The sequence below is a fragment of the Geotrypetes seraphini genome, chromosome 9 (assembly GCF_902459505.1).
Source record: "Geotrypetes seraphini chromosome 9, aGeoSer1.1, whole genome shotgun sequence".
Taxonomy (NCBI): Eukaryota; Metazoa; Chordata; class Amphibia; order Gymnophiona; family Dermophiidae; genus Geotrypetes; species Geotrypetes seraphini.
Genome location: NC_047092.1, coordinates 79,669,113 through 79,687,762, shown reverse-complemented (window position 1 = coordinate 79,687,762; position 18,650 = coordinate 79,669,113). Strand labels below are relative to the sequence as shown.

The 18,650-nt window shown below is 44.5% G+C and overlaps 1 protein-coding gene across 1 annotated transcript in view; it reads left to right on the top strand.

Moving 5' to 3' along the window:
* The window catches only part of GRIP1 (glutamate receptor interacting protein 1), a 399,879-nt gene that overhangs the window by 144,514 nt on the left and 236,715 nt on the right, over nucleotides 1–18,650 (top strand). The window contains 2 exon segments of the mRNA XM_033958481.1: nucleotides 17,564–17,581; nucleotides 17,584–17,698. Coding sequence (XP_033814372.1) covers nucleotides 17,564–17,581; nucleotides 17,584–17,698 — 133 coding nt within the window.

Here is an 18,650-nt window from a genome sequence, read left to right as displayed (position 1 = left end):
CTTTTCAGTCTAAATAGAGTCCTCTTCACCAGGGGTAAAGGTAAATGAAAAATATCAGGAAAATAAACTTGCAAACTCTGCAAACACAGCCAGAGTAATTACAGTTCCCAAACCTAGCAATGAATTTCTCAAACGTTTCAGCTTACCTAGCTGAGACACGGATACGTTTTGCAGAGCAGGCTTCGGCAGTCATACAGTGTAGCGGAGAGATTTTCCTGCTCTTCCCCTAATCACTGTCAGCTGGGCTTGGGTTACGGGAGCCAGCACAAGCACAGCCTTGCTTCCTTCCCCTTAGCAACTAACCTCCATGTCAGTGGGGAAATAGCCAGCTTCCAGCAGTGGTTCAGAGAGGTCCATAGCCTCTGTCTGCTCAGCAGCCTCTGGGGTGGAGCTGAGGTAGTCCTCGGTCATCTCCACGTCCTCACTGCTGCGGGCTGGAGGAGAGAGACTTCTCCCCTCATCTGCATCCAAGCACTACTGCTTCTCCTGCCGCTGCCTGAGCTCGTTAGCCCCAGCTCCGTCCCTGCTCTCCTTGCTCTCCCTACTGAGATCCCATACTCTGTTTTTATGTGGGTTAAAGCCCCATCCCTCTCTCCTAGGAGCAGCTGTGTTAGGCAGGAAATCCCTAGGGAAATAATTCAGGTTTCTCCTAGGCTGGTAATGAGCATACCTTCCAGCACTGGGACTCCACTTCTCAATAAGAGTCCTATCAGGCTTTCTAGAGTACCTGTCCTGAGATGGCGCTCTCTGCTGGATGTTCCTATGCTCATGCCTCTCCTGCTCTACCTCACTGTCTGAGGGGTAGTCAGCCAAAACCAAACCTTTACTTTTAACCTGGTCAGCCCTTCTGACCAGGGACCGTGTTTTGCTTTTATCCCTTACAGGGACAAAGCTGGCCACAGGTTTGTCACACCGCATAGGCCTACTAGAGGATGGAGAGACTCCCCGATGGGTAGGTTTCAGTGACCTCCCTGAAATACCAGTTCTCCACTAGCCTGAAGATTTTCAAACCTGATCCATTGCCTTTACTACCAGTTAAACCTGATCCATTGCCTACCAAACAGAGGCCTAAAAACAAATGATCCTGAGGAATCCTTCTATAAGGGAAGGACAAGGAAACTTCTTTAACCCTTATTAGGTAGGAGCTGATTTTAGAATTGAATAGTGAAGTATGATAAGGATTTTGGTTCTTATCAGGGGGTAAGATTCCTAGGTTGGGGGGTATGTGGCAGGGAGCACAGGCAGAGTGATAGAGATCCTGTGACAAGCACCCGGCAGGTCCCTATTCCCTCCACAGAATCTAGGTTTAAACCAGAAACCCTGCTGTACAGAAAACTACACTTCCCAAGAGCCTCTAGTTTGCTTCCTGTGCCAGGAAGAAAGAGCAGGGAGGAACTCTTGTTAGAGAGGGATGGTGTCTTTAAATTTCCCGTGTCTATTCTTAAGCCTAGAGCAGTGCAGCTGGGGAAAGTTAAACAGACTTGTGCTGCACCTTTTAATCCTGTCCCTTTAAGAAGAGACATAAAATTACCTTGGCTTCAAGCCAAGAAGCCTCTGCTGTGCTCACTGTTAGTAATTAGGGGGAGGGGCCTGACATGTGTGAGCTAGAGAGTTGCGCGGGGACAGAAATCCCACCCGTCCCCGCCGAAATCCCACCCATCCCCACCCATCCCCGTGAGGACTCCCACTCGTCCCCGCGAGGAATCCCTCCGTCCCCGTGAGAAATCCCCTCCATCCCCACCCGTCCCCGCGAGGAATCCCCTTCATCCCCGCCTATCCCTATAAACTTCAGAAATAGTTATTTCATTTAATTATGCTACTGAATTAAAGGCTCTGGTAGAGACCCATTTACAAATAAGCAAACACACTTTATTAATTTGGAAATATTAATTGGGAAGAATATATACTTTGTAAACGGGTTTCTACCAGAGCCTCTAATGTAAATATAAAATATAAATACTCAGATGATGAGAACCCGCAAGCTGTCAGCTGAGGACTTCCTTTGCAGTTGGCCGGGGGTCCCTTTTGCCAAGCTTGGCAGGCAGCAGTAGCGTCTCTGAGTCACAGATGCTGGCAACTCAGTGGCTCATGGATGTTGCCAGCGACTGCTGTGCTTGGTGGAGGGGAGTTCTAGCTGTCTCTAGAGGAGGTCCTCTGCTGGCGGTTCTTGGGGATTCCCACCAGTCACAGCAAGGGTCAGCAAGTACTTCAACACTGTAGAAATAAAACCAGAAATGCATTTCCTTTTCTTTTGAACACAATACAAAGACATCTGCTATATACATTTCCCAAAGCTAACATATTTTAGTCAATAAATTCAGTTTAAGTTAAGTGGACAGGTTATTTAAGGTAATTGGACTTAAAATGTTTGTGCACAAATTAATTAAGTACTACTTTTGTCATGTCCTGGATTGTATTAATTGCACATCTATGACAGAGGTGCCTTTGCCATTATTTCATGCTTTGAAGAAAGGAAAATAGCCATCAAACTCAACCCTTCTCCCATATTTGATAAGCTAGGAACATTTTGCAATGTATTAAAAGTCTGCTCTAGCTTAGATACCCTGGACTACTTACTCCTTGTGACCCCGGGCACGTCACTTAGGGCTAGATTCACTAAGGACATCTGGACCTTAATTCTTCACTGCCCCAGGTATATTAGATAGTGAGCCTGCCAGGACAGATATGGAAAAATTATTTAAGTACCTGAATCTAAACCATTTAGGCTATAGGTGGCATATAAATACTAAAAATAAATAAATATGTAAAAAATGGTCATTAGTGCAATAGCGGCTTTGTTGCATATGATTTTTATTTATCCGATTGCATTTTCATGCCTTTGTGCATTATTACTGTATTAATTAATAACATTAAAAAAATATTTAAAAGGACTGTAAGATAAGCAACTTATCTTGAATAACATCAGAGCCTGATCTGAACAAACTGTCAACATGAGAAACGATCGTCCTAGAGTCTCCTGCTCCCCACCCGATGGTAGCAGGTCCAAAGAGCTCTGAGGGAGTTCGGATCGCAAATTCTTCCTGCTCTCTAGTAACTTTTTTTAAGTGTGTGGGGGGGGAGGGTAACAACACGTGAGCCAGATCAAAACTTCTAGGAAACCTACTACCCGGGATCCCTTCTCCAATCAAGATTAACCTTTTCACCAGACAATACAGCAGAAGAGAAAATAAAACCATGAGTGAATACTTTAAACATACCGAGGAACAGACTGGGACCATGTGCCGCAAAGCTCATCTTCTATTTCCTGCCTGCCCTACCCCAGCACACATAGCCGACAGGAAATCTTCCCTGACGTCAGCGCTGACATCAGGGAAGATTTCCGGTCGGCTGTGTGCTGCGGCAGGACAGGTAGGAAAAAGAAGACAAGCCTCGCGGCTCGATTTGAATCGAACCCCGCAGGATCCCCGCGACCATAGGAGGCGTCCCCACGGGATCCCCGCAACCCTAGGGGGCGTCCCCACGGGATCCCCATGACCCGAAGGGGATCCCTGCTGGTCCCGCGGGATTCCTGTCGTCCCCATTCCCGTGCAGCTCTCTAGTGTGAGCCCTTATCCTCCAACAAAGCTGGGCCAGAGAGGGAGAGCTAGGAGAAGGACGGCTGAGAGAAAGCTGGAAGAGAGGAACAACTGAGAGAGAGCCGAGTAGCAAGGATGGAGATTTTACTGCTGAGGAATTGCCTATGCTAGAAGCCATGCATGGTAGCACAGCATGTAAAGCAGGTCAGAGTTTCAAAGTTATCATTGAGGAAATTTGCTGCTCTGCTTGCTGACCGTGTGTAATTCTCTCTGGGCTGAAACCTGAGCCCAGGGCACCTGAGTAATGCCGGCTGAAACGGACTCAGCTCAATGAACAGTATAAGGAAAACCAGAAGCTTCCTGCATTCTATGGGACAGTAAGAGAAGCTGGGGTTTTGAATGTTTTGCTCTCAAATAACTGAGCCTGTGTTTATGAGGGCAAGGACTGGAAGTACTGAGAAAGTTATTTTTGCCTTTTTATGTTTCTTTCTATGTTTTCTGCTTGGAACTTGTGTGACCCAGGGAAGTGGTTACAAAACCTGAACTGGACTTTCCAAAGTAAAAAGGACTGTGAGAATTATCTGGTTTCTCTTTTGGGTATGTTTTAAACCCGAACTGGTTTTCTTCAAGTTATTTTGCTGGACTGTTCATAAGAGACTGTAACAACAAGACCTCCAGGAGTGGGGGGGGGGGGGAAGTTTCTTTGTTCAGCATAAGGTTTCTTGCTGGGGAACAGCCTTGTCAGCTGGACTAGGGCGGGGCTGCTATCCCACACTGCTCCAGGGAAAAACCCTGATTTTTGAACTTGAAGGTTTTTTTTTCTGATTTGGTAAAGTTTATAAGAAATGTCAAAGCTTGAATACCGGGTCTTGTTTATGGACTATGCTTAGTCTGGAGGCACCAACTGTTTTGTTATATTTGCTCAATTATGCAATCTGACTTGACTATGAATTCAATTATCAGTATCGATTAAATACAACATTGGTTTTGCTTTTGAACTCAGTGTGGTTTGGTTCTTTTTGGCACCAAGTGAAAAGCTTAGTGGGAGTACACCAGTGGGCCTGGGAGCCACTGGCAGGATCCGTGTCACAAACAAACTCTATTCCTTGTGGCACAGGGCCCCGGGTAGGTCACACCGGCCTAGTCCCTGCCACACTATATAGAATTTATCTTAGGCAGCAGGGAGGGACTCCGACGCGAATTCGCGTTTTGCTATCAGCTGTATCAAGGAAAGTCCCCTATAACATAAAGAACACTATTAGAAAAACCCAAATCACTCTCAATAAATATTAGTTATGTTATACTTTGTCTATCAAAAGTAGTCTCACCATAACGATCAAGTCACCACATACTCCGTGCTGAACAGATATGGCGGCCGCGTCTATTCTTGTCCTTAAATAATGATGTAACATGGAGTATGTGGTGACTTGATCATTATGGTGAGACTACTTTTGATAGACAAAGTATAACATAACTAATATTTATTAAGAGGGATTTGGGTTTTTCTAATAGTGTTCTTTATGTTATAGGGGACTTTCCTTGATACAGCTGATAGCGAAATGCGAATTCACGTCTGAGTCCCTCCCTGCTGCCTAAGATAAGTTCTTTATAGGCATTACAGTGGTACCTTGGATTACGAGCATAATCCGTTCCAGGAGCATGCTCGTAATCCAAATTGCTCGTTTATCAAAGCGAGTTTCCCCATAGGAAATAATGGAAACTCGCTTTGATAGGTTCCCACCCTCCACCCCCCTCCCCCGAGGCCAGCAGCGCTGCTTCCCCCCATGAGAACCGGCCTTGCCCCCCCCGGCTTCCCCCCATGAGAACCGGTCTTGCCCCCCCCCCGAAGGCCCCCCCACCGAACCGGCACCCCCTTGCCGCGATCCGGCACCCCCTGCCGCCAACGGGCACCCCCCCCGCCGCCAACGGGCACCCCCCCACCGCGACCTGAGGTCCCCCCAACCCACCCGAACCCTCTTCTTACGACGTGAACTCTCAGGCCTTGAGCATGCGCACATGCTCAAGGCCCAGCTCAGGAGGCAGATCTTCGGGCACCGGCACCAACGCACACGACATGCTGGTGCCGGTGCCGGTGCGGAGGCTACATCAAAGTAAGAAGAGGGTTTGGGTGGGTTGGGGGGACCTCAGGTCGCGGCGGGGGGTGCCCGATGGCGGCGGGGGGGTGGGTGCCGGATCGAGGGGGGAGGGTGCCGGTTCGCTGGGGGGGGTGCTCGCAAATCGAGGCGCGCTCGGTTTCCGAGGCGCCAATTTTGCAAATGTTTTGCTCGTCTTGCAAAACACTCGCAAACTAGTGCACTCGTAAACCGAGGTACCACTGTATTAGAAAACTATTGAGATATTTATGATAATGAAATAAATATGACCAATGAGGAGGCTGGCTACATATACTCAAGCCTTACATGAAAGAGATGGTTTGAGTGTAGCCACTGAGGTCATTATATGAAAATATGGTAAATTACTTCAAACCATGAAAACACTTGAAGTTGAATGAAGTTGCACTGGAATGCTATTATAAGATTGAATATTTATTTATTTATTCTCACTTTTTATATAAGAGGAATATAAGAGTTTAGCTCCATATTTTGGACTTTTTTAAATTTTTTAAAATCTTTTTTCATTTCAAATCTTAAATCAAGTACAATATTGACATTTATCAATTAAGCATTCAAATTCACTTGAAATCCTATAATTGATCATCATAATATAAAATATTACCCTCCTCCCTTATTTATTTATGAAAATGATTTGTTTCAATTATAAACAGAAATACCCACCACCCTCCCCCCTTTAATGTCTTAAAATTTTTATACAGAGAAGAATATTTTTAATCTTTACAATAATCTATTAATGGCCTCCCACATCTTGAAACAGCTAGTGACCTTTCCATTTTATATATATATATATATATATATGGCATACAGAGTTCCACCAAAAACAATAATTAAGATTTTGGACTGTTTGATGAAACAGCTTCACTCATAAGTAATTATTTACTATTGGCCGTTGAATGTGTGATGTTGTATCCTTTGTAAGCATCTAAACTCATTTGTCTGTTTCTAACAGTGAGCAAGAAGGGCCCTGGCTGAGTGTCATTTCCCCCTCCCTCCCCCCCCCCCCCCCCGCCGAGAATGTCTGTTATCAGACTTCTGATGAAAGACAGCGTTGAGTACTGAGTAACTAGGGTTTGAATAAGAGAAGTTGCAATAGGACCATCAGTTATTCTGAGTCTTGAGGAATTGATTTCCCTGCTGGGACAAAGCCACCTCTAGTCAGCTCTAGTGCAGCAGAAAGATATGGATCCTGGCTCCTCCTGTCCCCATGCCACCTGGTGAATGGAGCAGAGGCAATGCAGGTACGCATCCTTGGCTCACTCTCCCCCAGGTCCCACATTCCTAACCGAGGCTTACTCCAATCCTTCCCTAGACTGCCACCAAGCCCGGGGTATTCTCTGCATTTACTTGTGGTGCGGCTGCTTCCTGCTGATATCTTTCCTGGTACGGAGCAAGAAAACTCACAGCTACCATTTGCCCCGCTCCCGAAGGACTGCTACAAACTGCGGCTGAAGAACATATTCGCTCACATCGGCTGCAAAGGAAACATTAGAGCCGAGCCAGGGCAGATTGCACTCCTTAATTACTCTCTCCCAGAGCCCTGTAAGTGTCCCTTCTCTCCCTTTGCAAAGGGGAACAGGATTGGGAAAAAGGGATGGCTAGGTGCTTGCTACCTTCCAACTTATGACAATCCCCAAGCAAGGACCCAATTATTTCTATTGTCATTCGATATATAGTGGCTGAAAGCCTTTCCCTCACCTTCCTCTGATGTATCCAGCATCTGAAACACATGCTCTGAATGGAGGACACTTCAATGGGAGGGAACAATCCCATTCTAACCTGGCATTCGCTAAGAATGAAGCTCAGATTGATTTCTGACCAATCACATGGCTTATTCAAAGGTAATTCTGCTGTCCTCGGGATTTTCTGTTCCATGGCAGTTGAAAGCCCAAAGTAACCATTAGTTGTTGTTGTTATTAAAACCAAAAATAAAATATATTGCCATAAAAACTAAGTTTTATTTACTTATATACTCACATAGAGGAAACCTAAAAAATACGTTTTTGCTTAGACAGTCGTAGGACAGTTAAGTTAGTTCATTGGTGTTTCTTGCTGCTTCAAAAATTTCTTTTAATTTTTCAGAATCATCAGATTTTCCCTTTGTAAGTGACCCGCATTAAACCAGGATAATAAAGGCCATACCTTGCTCCAATCTCCTGTAATTTTGATCTCATTGTCAAAAATTGTCTGTGTTTATTCGCTGTTTCCCTTGCAAATTCCGGAACAAAAAGGATCTTTGAGTCTTTTATAAGTAAGGTTTCTATTTTCCTTTGCAACTTTTAATATTTCCAACACATGTTGAAAACGCAGTACATGAAAAAATCAGTGGTCTAGGACACAGTTCTTCAACCGCCAGTCCACGGACCGGTGGCGGTCCGCAAAAAAATCTTGCCGGTCCGCAATGGATTCGGGTCCCCGCCGCAACGAAAGGTGCCAGCGTCAGCTGACTTGCAACTTCCTGTTGCCGTCGCTGTGCCGGGACTCCTGCCTTCCACCGCGTTTGCCTCCTGCCTTGTCTCCGCACCTCCAGACCAGCAGCGGCAGCTCTATGCTTTTAACTTCGGCACAGAGCTGCCCCTAAGCAGTAGTTTAGTCGCAGTTTCATGAGGCAGCCTCGGGGCCTTTTCTAGGCCGTCCCACATCGCATCATCGAAGTGGGCCGGCCTAGCAAAGGCCCCGAGGCTGCCTCGTGAAACCGCGCTAAACTACTGCTTAGGGGCAGCTCTGTGCCGAAGTTAAAAGCACACAGAGCTGCCGCTTGCCTAAAGACTCTTGAGCCACTGAAGGAGGGCAAAGAGCAGCTGTCCTGGAGGTTTCCCTTCCTCTCACCTTTTCAGGTCCCTTTTTTCCACTTTTTTTTTCTTCAAACGACAACGGGCCCCAGCATGGACATCAATCTAGTAAGTTCCACTGTTCCTTGCAAGCGGTTCTGCTCGGCCAAAGCTTCCCCTCTGACATGAGCCACCCTCAGGGGAAAGAAAGTGACCCGCAAAGGTGAGGGGAAGGGGGGGCAGATGATGGAAGTTAGGGGGGAGAGAGAGAAGGGGCAGATGATGGAATGGAGGAGATGAGAGAGAGAAGGGGACAGATGATGAAGTGAGAAGAAGGGAGAGAGAGCAGAAGGCAGATGGATGTCAGTTGAGAGGGGAGAGCAGATGCTGAATGGAAGTGAGGAAAGAACACATACTGGATGGAAGGAGGAGATAAATAAAGGGGGAAGAAAATAGTAAGATAATGGAGGGGTGACAAGCTGTGGGTAGACACAGTGAAAAGAGGGAAACAGACTAAATAGTAAGAAAGAATTTAATTTAGATGGAGGCAGAAAATAGAGAAGGAAGACCAGAGAAGAAAAGGGAAGAGAGAGCAGAGAACGATATCAGATCTGAGTGGAGGAAATGAGAAGAGAGAGATGCTAAAAACCACAGGGGGGAGGGAAGGACAGAGATGCCAGACCATGAGGGGAACAGAAGGAAGATGATGGATGCCAGACCAAATTGGGGGGGGGGGGGGCCAGGAGGAGAGATGGCAGGGAAAGACAGACAGTGAATGGAAGGGGCAGATGCTGGACTGAAGAGACAGAGAAGGTTATCATGCCGCTGTACCGGGCCATGGTACGCCCTCACCTGGAGTACTGTGTCCAGCACTGGTACATGAAGAAGGACACAGTACTATTCGAAAGGGTCCAGAGAAGAGCGACTAAAATGGTTAAGGGGCTGGAGGAGTTGCCGTACAGCGAAAGATTAGAGAAACTGGGCCTCTTCTCCCTTGTGCAGAGGAGCTTGAGAGGGGACCTGATAGAAACATTCAAGGTACTGAAGGGAATAGACTTAGTAGCTAAGGACAGGTTGTTCACCCTCTGCAAGGCAGGGAGAACGAGAGGGCGCTCTCTAAAGTTGAAAGGGGATAGATTCCGTACAAACGTAAGAAAGTTCTGTGGTAGAAAGCTGGAACGCTCTTCCAGAGGCTTTTATAGGGGAAAACACCCTCCAAGGATTCAAGACAAAGTTAGACAAGTTCCTGCTGAACAAGAACATGCGCTGGTAGGGCTAGTCTCAGTTAGGGTGCTGGTCTTAGACCAGAGGGCCGCCGCGTGAGCGGACTGCTGGTCATGATGGACCTCTGGTCTGACCCAGCAGTGGCAATTCTTATGTTCTTAGGGCAGACACTGGCTGGAAGAGTTTCAAGTTTCAAGTTTTATTAATTTTAATATACCGACCATCAAATTAATATCTGGCCAGTTAACAATAAATTTAAAAGATAAGAAGACTAAAATAAAATAGGTGTATTAATAGTATAATGTGAACATGAATAACATTACAGAACAAACTGGAGAGTGAGGGTAGAGGGGAGAGAAGGGGAAGAGTTACATATCTGAGAAGAAAAAGGGGATAGTGGGGTTAGGATAGAACATAGGAGTGAAAAGGCAATGAAAGCAGAAACCAGAGATGACAAAAGGTAGAAAAAAATAATTTTATTTCTATCTTGTGATTCAAATATATCAGATTTGAAATATGTATCTTGCTAGACATAACTGGGGAGTGCAAAGCCCAGGGAGTGCTTCTTTAGCTTCCAGCTGGCTTAGGGCTCTCTCTGACCAGGGGGCAGTTGCCCTAGTTCCACTCCCCTAACACCATTCCTGTCATGTGTGACTGTGGTATTCTGTTACATGATATTTGTGTAGCATTCTGTAATAATTTGGCTTATTCAGTTTTCTTGATAGTAGAGGGGATATATGTAAAGGGGAGGGGAGACAGGGGTTTTGTTGATCTTTGCCCTGTATTATTTGTATTTATAAAATGACAATTGTATAGAATATTATTTCTTTGTATACTTTATATAAAATATGTTCAATATAAAATCATAACTATTTGAGGCTTGTGCGGATGGGATCAGATGGTTTGTGGGACCGAGCTCGCGGGGACGGGGCGGCGATGGTTTTTTAAAAAAAATTTCAGTCTTAGTAGTTTGCCGGTCCACAAAATAATTATTTTATATCTGCCGGTCCATAGGTGTAAAAAGGTTGAAGAACACTGGTCTAGGACTTGACTGTCCATTAGTCCTTCTACCTGGTACTCTGTGTGCCCTTTCAATCTTCAGTGGCACTTTTAGTTTAATGGGGAGAATCTTTGGTATATTCTCCTCCAAAAAGGCAACCACATTTTCCCCTTCAATTCTATCAGCCAAACCCAGAATTCTTAAATTATTTCTTCTTGATCTGCTTTCCATATCCACCATTCTTTTCTCCAGATCTTGAATAGATTTATGATCGTTTTTAAATTATACCTGCTCCATTTCAATTTTCCCAACTCTTGTTTCTAATTGCCCCACACTTCTGCTTATCACATCCATCTTTTGTTCTAGGTTTGTCAGCTGTTCAGTATTTGCTGCAATCATTGCTTTAATACTTCTTAGTTCCTCCAGCATTTCAATCAAGTCAAGGGCATCTAGAGGTAAAGTAACCTTAGAAGGTGTGGTTGGATCTGCCTTTTGCCTTTTAGCTTTTCCTCCTGGGTTTGAAGTCGCCTCAATTTTGGTTTGCTTGATAGAAGTCATTCTTAAGAAGAATTAGGTGTATCAGCTTTTGAGGGAAAATTTTTTTTCACTTTAAAAATGTTCTGCAGATGCCTAGGAGTGAGAGCTCAGCAGTTACACATACATGCAGCTGCACCTCCAAGTTCTGGAATCTAGGCATACTTATTTTCAAGACAGCCCTTCAGTGAGGCCTATGCTTGTTCGCTGGGCATAAGGTTACCAGATTTTCCGTCTGGAAAATCTGGACCCTGGACCCACCCCCAGGCCTGTCCAATACCACCCATGCCACCCTATCAAGCCCTGGTTCTGCCCCAGCCCTGCCTCCAATCCCACCCTCCCCCGCTGCCTGCTCTCATCAGGGAGGACATGCATGGATGCTCTACTGCACGAAGGAAAGCTTTTCAAATCCGGACAAAGTGCCGGGTTTTGAAAAGCTATCAGAACCCCCGGACATGTCCTCAAAAGGAGGACATGTCTGGAGAAATCCGGACGTCTAGTAACCCTAGCTGAGCAGGCAGGGTGTGACCTCTCAGGATTTTTTCAAGAGTCTCCTCTCTGATCTGTTGAATAAGTTCTAGATGGCTGTGCATGACAAAGAGGAGGGCATGTTCTCATTAGTAGGCTCCATGGGCCTGATGGAGAACTTTAATTATATGTTGTAAAATCATTCCTGTTAGTTTTGACTGGGAAGGCTGGCCTGTTATGGGGTTTTCAATAGGCTAATTACTATTAAATAACTGGTTGAATTTGCAGCTTGTTCAATGTGTTGAGAGAAGTATTGGGTTTTTTTGGTTGCTGTTAAAGCCTGGCAGTACATTGCCATGTATTTTTTGTTTGTTTTATTTTGTATTTTTTACAGTTGAGGCTGTCCTCATATTAAGACTTTGTTTATAATTGGTATTTTATTCTGATTTATGGCTGACTTTTTGATACCTGTAATTTTATGAAAGGGGCCATTATGGTGAATTAGGTTCCAACTGTGCACCTTCACATGAGAAATTTCTTTTAAAAGTTCCTTTAACTACCTCCAGTGTTAGTTATGATTCTTTAAAGATTGTATTGATTAATGCTAGGTCAGTGAGAAATGATCTCACTGTTAGATTTTATCAGGGATTGTTCCCCTGATATTATGGATATTGCAGAATCATGGTTATTATCAAAAGATGTAGCTCCTCTTCTACAAAGCCACGCTACCGGCTGCCGTGTGGTAATGGCCCCGAAGCCCATAGAGATTTAAAGGGCTTCGGGGCTGTTGCCACGCGGCAGCCGCTAGCACAGCTTTTTAGAAGAGGGGGTTAGTTTTAATTAATCAACTTTATCCACCACATTATTATGCTTATAAGTCAACCTCAGGAGAATAAAAGAGGGGGTGGAGTATTTCATATTTCTAAGGACAGATATAAATTTGTCATGCAGGAATTAACTTTTCAGACTGGCTTTGAAATTTTAGTTTTAACTTCTGTTCAAAATATTTTATGTTTTTATGCTCCAGGAGTCCTTTATAATGATTATTCAATCATAGTTGAATTGTTAATTGATTTTAAATCTTTCTAGATTAATGCTATCATTTTAGGAGATTTTAATCTGCATGTGGATGTGGGAAGTTCTAATGATATAATTGATAATTTTTTGTATAGTTGATTCATTGGGCTGGAACAAATTATGACTTGACTTCAACCCATATTAATGGGAATATTTTGAACCTTGTATATGTGGACAAAAATTTGTCTGTTAATTTTGCTGAGATAGATAATGTGATGAGTGGTTTTTTGGTCCGATCATTATCTTATTTAATTTCATTGTAAGGTTAAGACTTTAGAGTTATCATTTTGAGCTTGGCGGGATAGAAGACACCAATGTAATGTAATGATACAGTGAACTCCTTATGAGTTGCCTGATCTGAAATCTGTTTTATATATTAATTTAGCTTATTTTGAGTCATCAGATATGATACAAGCTGTAGATGAATGGAATATTGCTATTTTTGTAAATTTTGTATTGATTAACAGGTTGAAGTCAATTGGAATTACTAGTTTAGTACTAGATTGGTTTGCTTCATTTCTTTAGGACTTTTTGTCAAAACAGATCTCTTTTCTCTATAACTAACATTCTATCCTTCATCCCGCCCCCTAACAATCACAGGATCGATTTAGAAATGTAACATCAAGACCGTGACTTAATTCTTATTGTAAACTGCATGGATTCCATGTAGAAAATTTGCAGTATCTAAAACACTGTATTGTATTGTAATATTCCAAGTTCTATTGCAAAAACTACAGAGCCACTCAAAAGTATTTGTTGCAGTGGCGTACCTAGGGTATGTGGCACCCGGGGCCCATCATTTTTTGACACACACCCCCCATGTAAAAAAATATTTTTTGTAATGACCATGAAACGGAATAAATGGTCAGAATAGAAACAGGCAGTGAAAATTTTCTTATATTCCAAACATAACATAACATAAATTATGTCTGAATTGTCATGACATCAGAAGTACATATGGAGTAGTTGCAGGTGATGCTTGGGACAGTTCTGATTGTGTTAGTTCGGTTTTATGTGTTTTTTGAATAGAAGGGTTTTTATTTCTTTTTGAAGGTTTTGCAGTATGTGGTCGATGTCAAATTGGATGTAGGGGTTGGGGGTCGAGTGTTGCAGCTCGAATGGCTAGGAGGTTGTCGAACAGTTTTTTTTTCCTTTTGACGTTTTGGTTGGAGGGTGTGTGAATGGTGCGTGAGTTCTCCTATGTCTGTTTGAAGTGGATTGAATTATTTAGCTGAAGAAATTAGTTACCCCCTCAATCCCACACACATTAATTCTCTTCCATTTTGTTCCCATTATAAAAAACACTGATAAGTTCCAGAAAAAAAATACATTAAAATAAGAAGTGAAAACAAAGGCCCCTACAGATGAGAAACATAACATAAGAATAGCCTAACTGGGTCAGACCAATGGTCCATCATGCCCAGTAGCCCATTCTCATGGTAGCCAATCCAGGATACTAATACCTGGTCAAAACCCAAAGAGTAGCAACATTCCGTGCTACCAATCCAGGGCAAGCAGACACTTCCCCCATGTCTTAATAACAGATTATGGACTTTTCCTCCAGGAATTTGTCCAAATCTTCTTAAAACCAGCTACACTATCTGCTTTTACCATAACTTCTGGCCACTTCATTTTTAAGTTTAGATCTTTCCTTTTCAAACAGAGACCTTGCTAGATGTCAAATACAGCACAAGGTAACTTCACATGGACTTAGCTGTGCAGGAAATGTGAATCTCCTCATACACCCACCATATAGTGCAAAAAATGTGCAAAGGTCTGTTTTTTTCTTTCGATCACTACATAGCCTAATGCCACACCAAGCAGCGCTGTTACAAACATATTCTGTAGGTCAATGCTAAGGATAACAAAGTTTCCTTCCTTGGACCAGAAGGAGATACTGATAAACCACTGGAAGAGATCCCAACACAACACCCAAAGACCCACTCAGTGTGTGAACCAATTGAGTGGAGTGGACTAACTGGGGGGTGGAAATGGGCCCGGAGTTTGCTCAGCAGAATTCCCAGACCACCTCTTCCTTTCAACACATTGACACGCTGCCACCACCACCACTAGAAACACCTCACTGGGTAGGCCAGCTATGCTATAAACTTTATAAAACACATTATTATATTTTCTTATAAAGCACATATTTTAACTGAACTCTCTGACATCCTCAGCCTTTCCATTCACAAAAATAGAAGGAAGAAAAGTTCCCATTTTCCTGCTGTTTCATGTCCCCGGCCTATACAATATTTTTTTTCTGCAGACCCTTCAAAAGTCTGACCAAATCCTCGTTTCACTTGCATTTTAAAGTACTGAGGATGCCATCTCTCCCCAATCCCAGGTCCTAAAGTCTAAGACAGTAGCGCAAACTAATACTGCCAGATTCAGGAAAAAAAATTTCGATTCGATTCAGCCTATTGAATTGGTTTTTCAATTCGATTTTCCTGCCCAGTTGGGTGATTTTTTTCAAAACTCCTGGTGGGTTTTATAGCTTTTTCACCCCCTTTGGCTTCTCCTAACCACACTGGCGCTGTGGTGTAAATAAAATAAAGAAACAAAAAGGACTTTTCCTCTCTCTGTTAAATCCTAGCTCACGTTTGCAGTCCAACACCAGCTCTGTCAGGATACACATTTCAAATCTGACTATTATAATCACAAAACAGAAAATAAAATTAATTTTTCTACCTTTTGTTGTCTGGTTATATTTCAATCTTGTTGGTCCAAGGCTCTGGTTTTCTTCTGTAACTTGCTTGCCAGGGCTCCTTCTTTCTTCTTTTTGCGTGCTAACCATCCATCTGCCAACTCTGTCCTCCCTTTCCATTTCCCTTCCCTCCCCAGGAAGTCTGATATCTTTCCTTTTTTTCATCTCCCTCCACAGATCCACCTTTTCTTAACTATCTTTTCATCCGGCATCTCTCCCTCCTTCCCCACCACCCCAGAGTCCACCATCTCTCCCTTTCTTTTCCCAATTACCCTCCTATCCAGTATCTCTATCCCTCCTCCACACCATCCCTTGTGTCCAATTTCTCTCCCTTTCAGTTCCTTCCCTCCCTAAATCCCATGGTCCATCATTTCTCTCCCTCTCCTCTATTTTCAGACCCATTATTTCTTCATCCCCCCCCCCAAAGTTTGGCATATGCACGTCTCTTTGAACACCCCCTTCCCTCCGTGTACTTCTAAACCAGGGTCCCCCCCAAAGGCCTGTCCCCCCTTAAAGGTCTGCCTGTCCCCCCTTGAAGGCCTGCACCCCCCTTGAAGGCCTGTCCCACCCCCTTGTAGGCCTGTCCCCCCCTTGAAGGCCTGTCCCTCCCCCTTGTAGGCCTGTCCCCCCCACCTTGAAGACCTGCCTGCCTGTCCCCCCCTTGAAGGCCTGTCCCCCCCTTGAAGGTCTGCACCCCCCCAAAGGTCTGCACCCCCCCAAAGGCCTGCACCCCCCTGAAGGCCTGTCCCCCCCTTGAAGGCCTGTCCCACCCCCTTGTAGGCTTGTCCCCCCCCTTGTAGGCCTGCCTGCCTGTCCCCCCCCTGAAGGCCTGCACCCCCCCTGAAGGCCTGTCCCACCCCCTTGTAGGCCTGCCCACCCCCTTGTAGACCTGTTCCCCCTTGTAGACCTGTCCCCCCTTGAAGGCCTGCCTGCCCCCCCGAAGGCCTGTCCCTCCCCCTTGAAGGTCTGCACACCCCCCCCGAAGGCCTGTCCCCCCCTTGAAGGCCTGCCTGCCTGTCACCCCCCCTCCCCCTTGAATGCCTGCCTGCCTGCCCACCCCGCCCACCCTGAAGGACCGCTCGCCCCCCTGGCCTCCCCGCACCACCTATGAATGCAGCACTACCTATGCTCCCGGCCTTGCCGTTCAGTCCCCACCACCCCTGAAGGACGTCAGAGGAGGGGCGGGACCGCGGCGCAGGAAGCCAGCACCCAAGCAGCTCAGGGATAGCTGACCTCGCGATCCTGCTGCTTGCTGCTTCACAGGTGGTGCAGGAAGGTCAGTGGGGCGAGCGGTCCTTCGGGGGTGTGGGGGGACTGAACGGCAAGGCCAGGAGCACCCCTTCAGGGCTGGCACCCGGGGCGGACCGCCCCTCCCGCCCCCCCTTGGTACGCCACTGATTCACAAAGAACTTAAAACCCTTTGGTAGATACCGCTTTCACTAATACTAAAATTTATTAAAAACTCATTAAATTTATTTTAATGAACATTAGTAAGTAGCTCCCAAAATTTGCCCTTTTATTTATGTTAGTGGCCTTTATCTACCTAGACCTCATTCTTAGAAACATTTTTCACAAGTTACTTCTAGACAGATCAATTACTACCAAATTAATCTTTTGCAATAAAATTTACTTACTTTTCTATCTCATTTGATACATAGGGCTTCTTTTACTAAGCTGCAATAGGGCATTAACACGTGGAATAGCGCGTGCTAGACGCTAACGCCAGCATTGAGCTGGTGTTAGTTCTAGCCATGTAGCACACGGTAATACCATGCGTGCGCTAAAACCGCTAGCGCACCTTAGTAAAAGGAGCCCCATAGATTTGAACAAATTTTGGAGCATAGATCATGTATTTGCCAGAGAGTCTTGGGTATCTCTCTTTTTATTTCTGAGAATGACACATACTGTAGTAATGGATTAGCTGTTTGGATCTGGTGGTTTCTTCCAAGTAACTCAGACTGATCATTAGAGACAAGGACTGGGCTTGATATATCACACTGTCTCGGCACCTGCACCTCTTCTGTCTATGATCTTCTGTTTATTTTATTAAAGAAAATGTATAAAACCATCTAATCTGTGATTCTACTTAATAAAGTCACTAATTTTCCTTTTGACAGATGAATTCAAGGGCTCAACAACATTGAATTAACAAAAGAAAGAAGTACCGTCTTGGGTCTCACAGTATTCAGGGGAATTGACAAGGATGGAATCCAAGAGTGTCTAAACCTTCGTCAAGGTGGAATCGCTGCAAGGTAATCATATAAAATGCAATTTAAGATGAATTACGGTATTCCATGCAAGAATCGAATTAAAAAAAAGGCCATGAATAAGTAGATAACCTGCTTCTATTAAGATGGTGATATATTAGAGCAGTAAAAATAACTCAGAAGTAGTGAAAAATCTAATATCAGTATACAAAAAACACATTCACATGGATCGGCTGCAAGAATAATATAGCTACACGACAAGCCAAATGTGCCATCCACTAAGAGGAAAAAGTCTCAGACAAAGCTCTCCCACCGCCACAGCCATGGCTTAAAGTGTTCAGGCGGAGAACCTCATTGGCAAAATACCTCCTTGGGGCCTCGTAGGGCTCTGTGTTGTGCAATACAAATAAATAGCGAGTGGTCAAAAAATAGGTACTAAAGTGACTCAGACTTATCTTTTTCAATATTTCAATTTGTAAAACTTGGTCGGGACACCATATTAGACATATTACAGCAGAACATAAAGGTAAGTATTTGCTGTCATGTTTCTCTAAAGTCCATTAAAAATTTAAAACAGTACTAGTTCATTATTTTTCTCAGTCCAATGGAAGTTGGAAAGAATTATAGGAAAAGGAAAGTAGTCAAAAATATCTATCTGTCTGGAAGCAAAATTGATCTCCAAAAATTTATGGAATAGAATGAAAACTTTGCATAGGGGAAAACTGGTACACTTCTCCCTCCGGATTCGCGGGGGATAGGGGCAGAGCCGGATCGCGAATGGCGAAAAACGCGAATATCCAACTCCCTACAGCTAATTTCCTAATGGCGAACTGCACGGAGCAGGAGCGTAGGAAGATCGGATCCTGCCCCAAAAGCCCGCTAGACCACCAGGTAAGGCCAGGATGCCGGGGGGAAGACTTAATGATGTTATTTTTTTCTTTTTTCCCCCTCTCCAAAAAATTGCGAATATGTGAAATCGCGATTGCCGAAACCACAA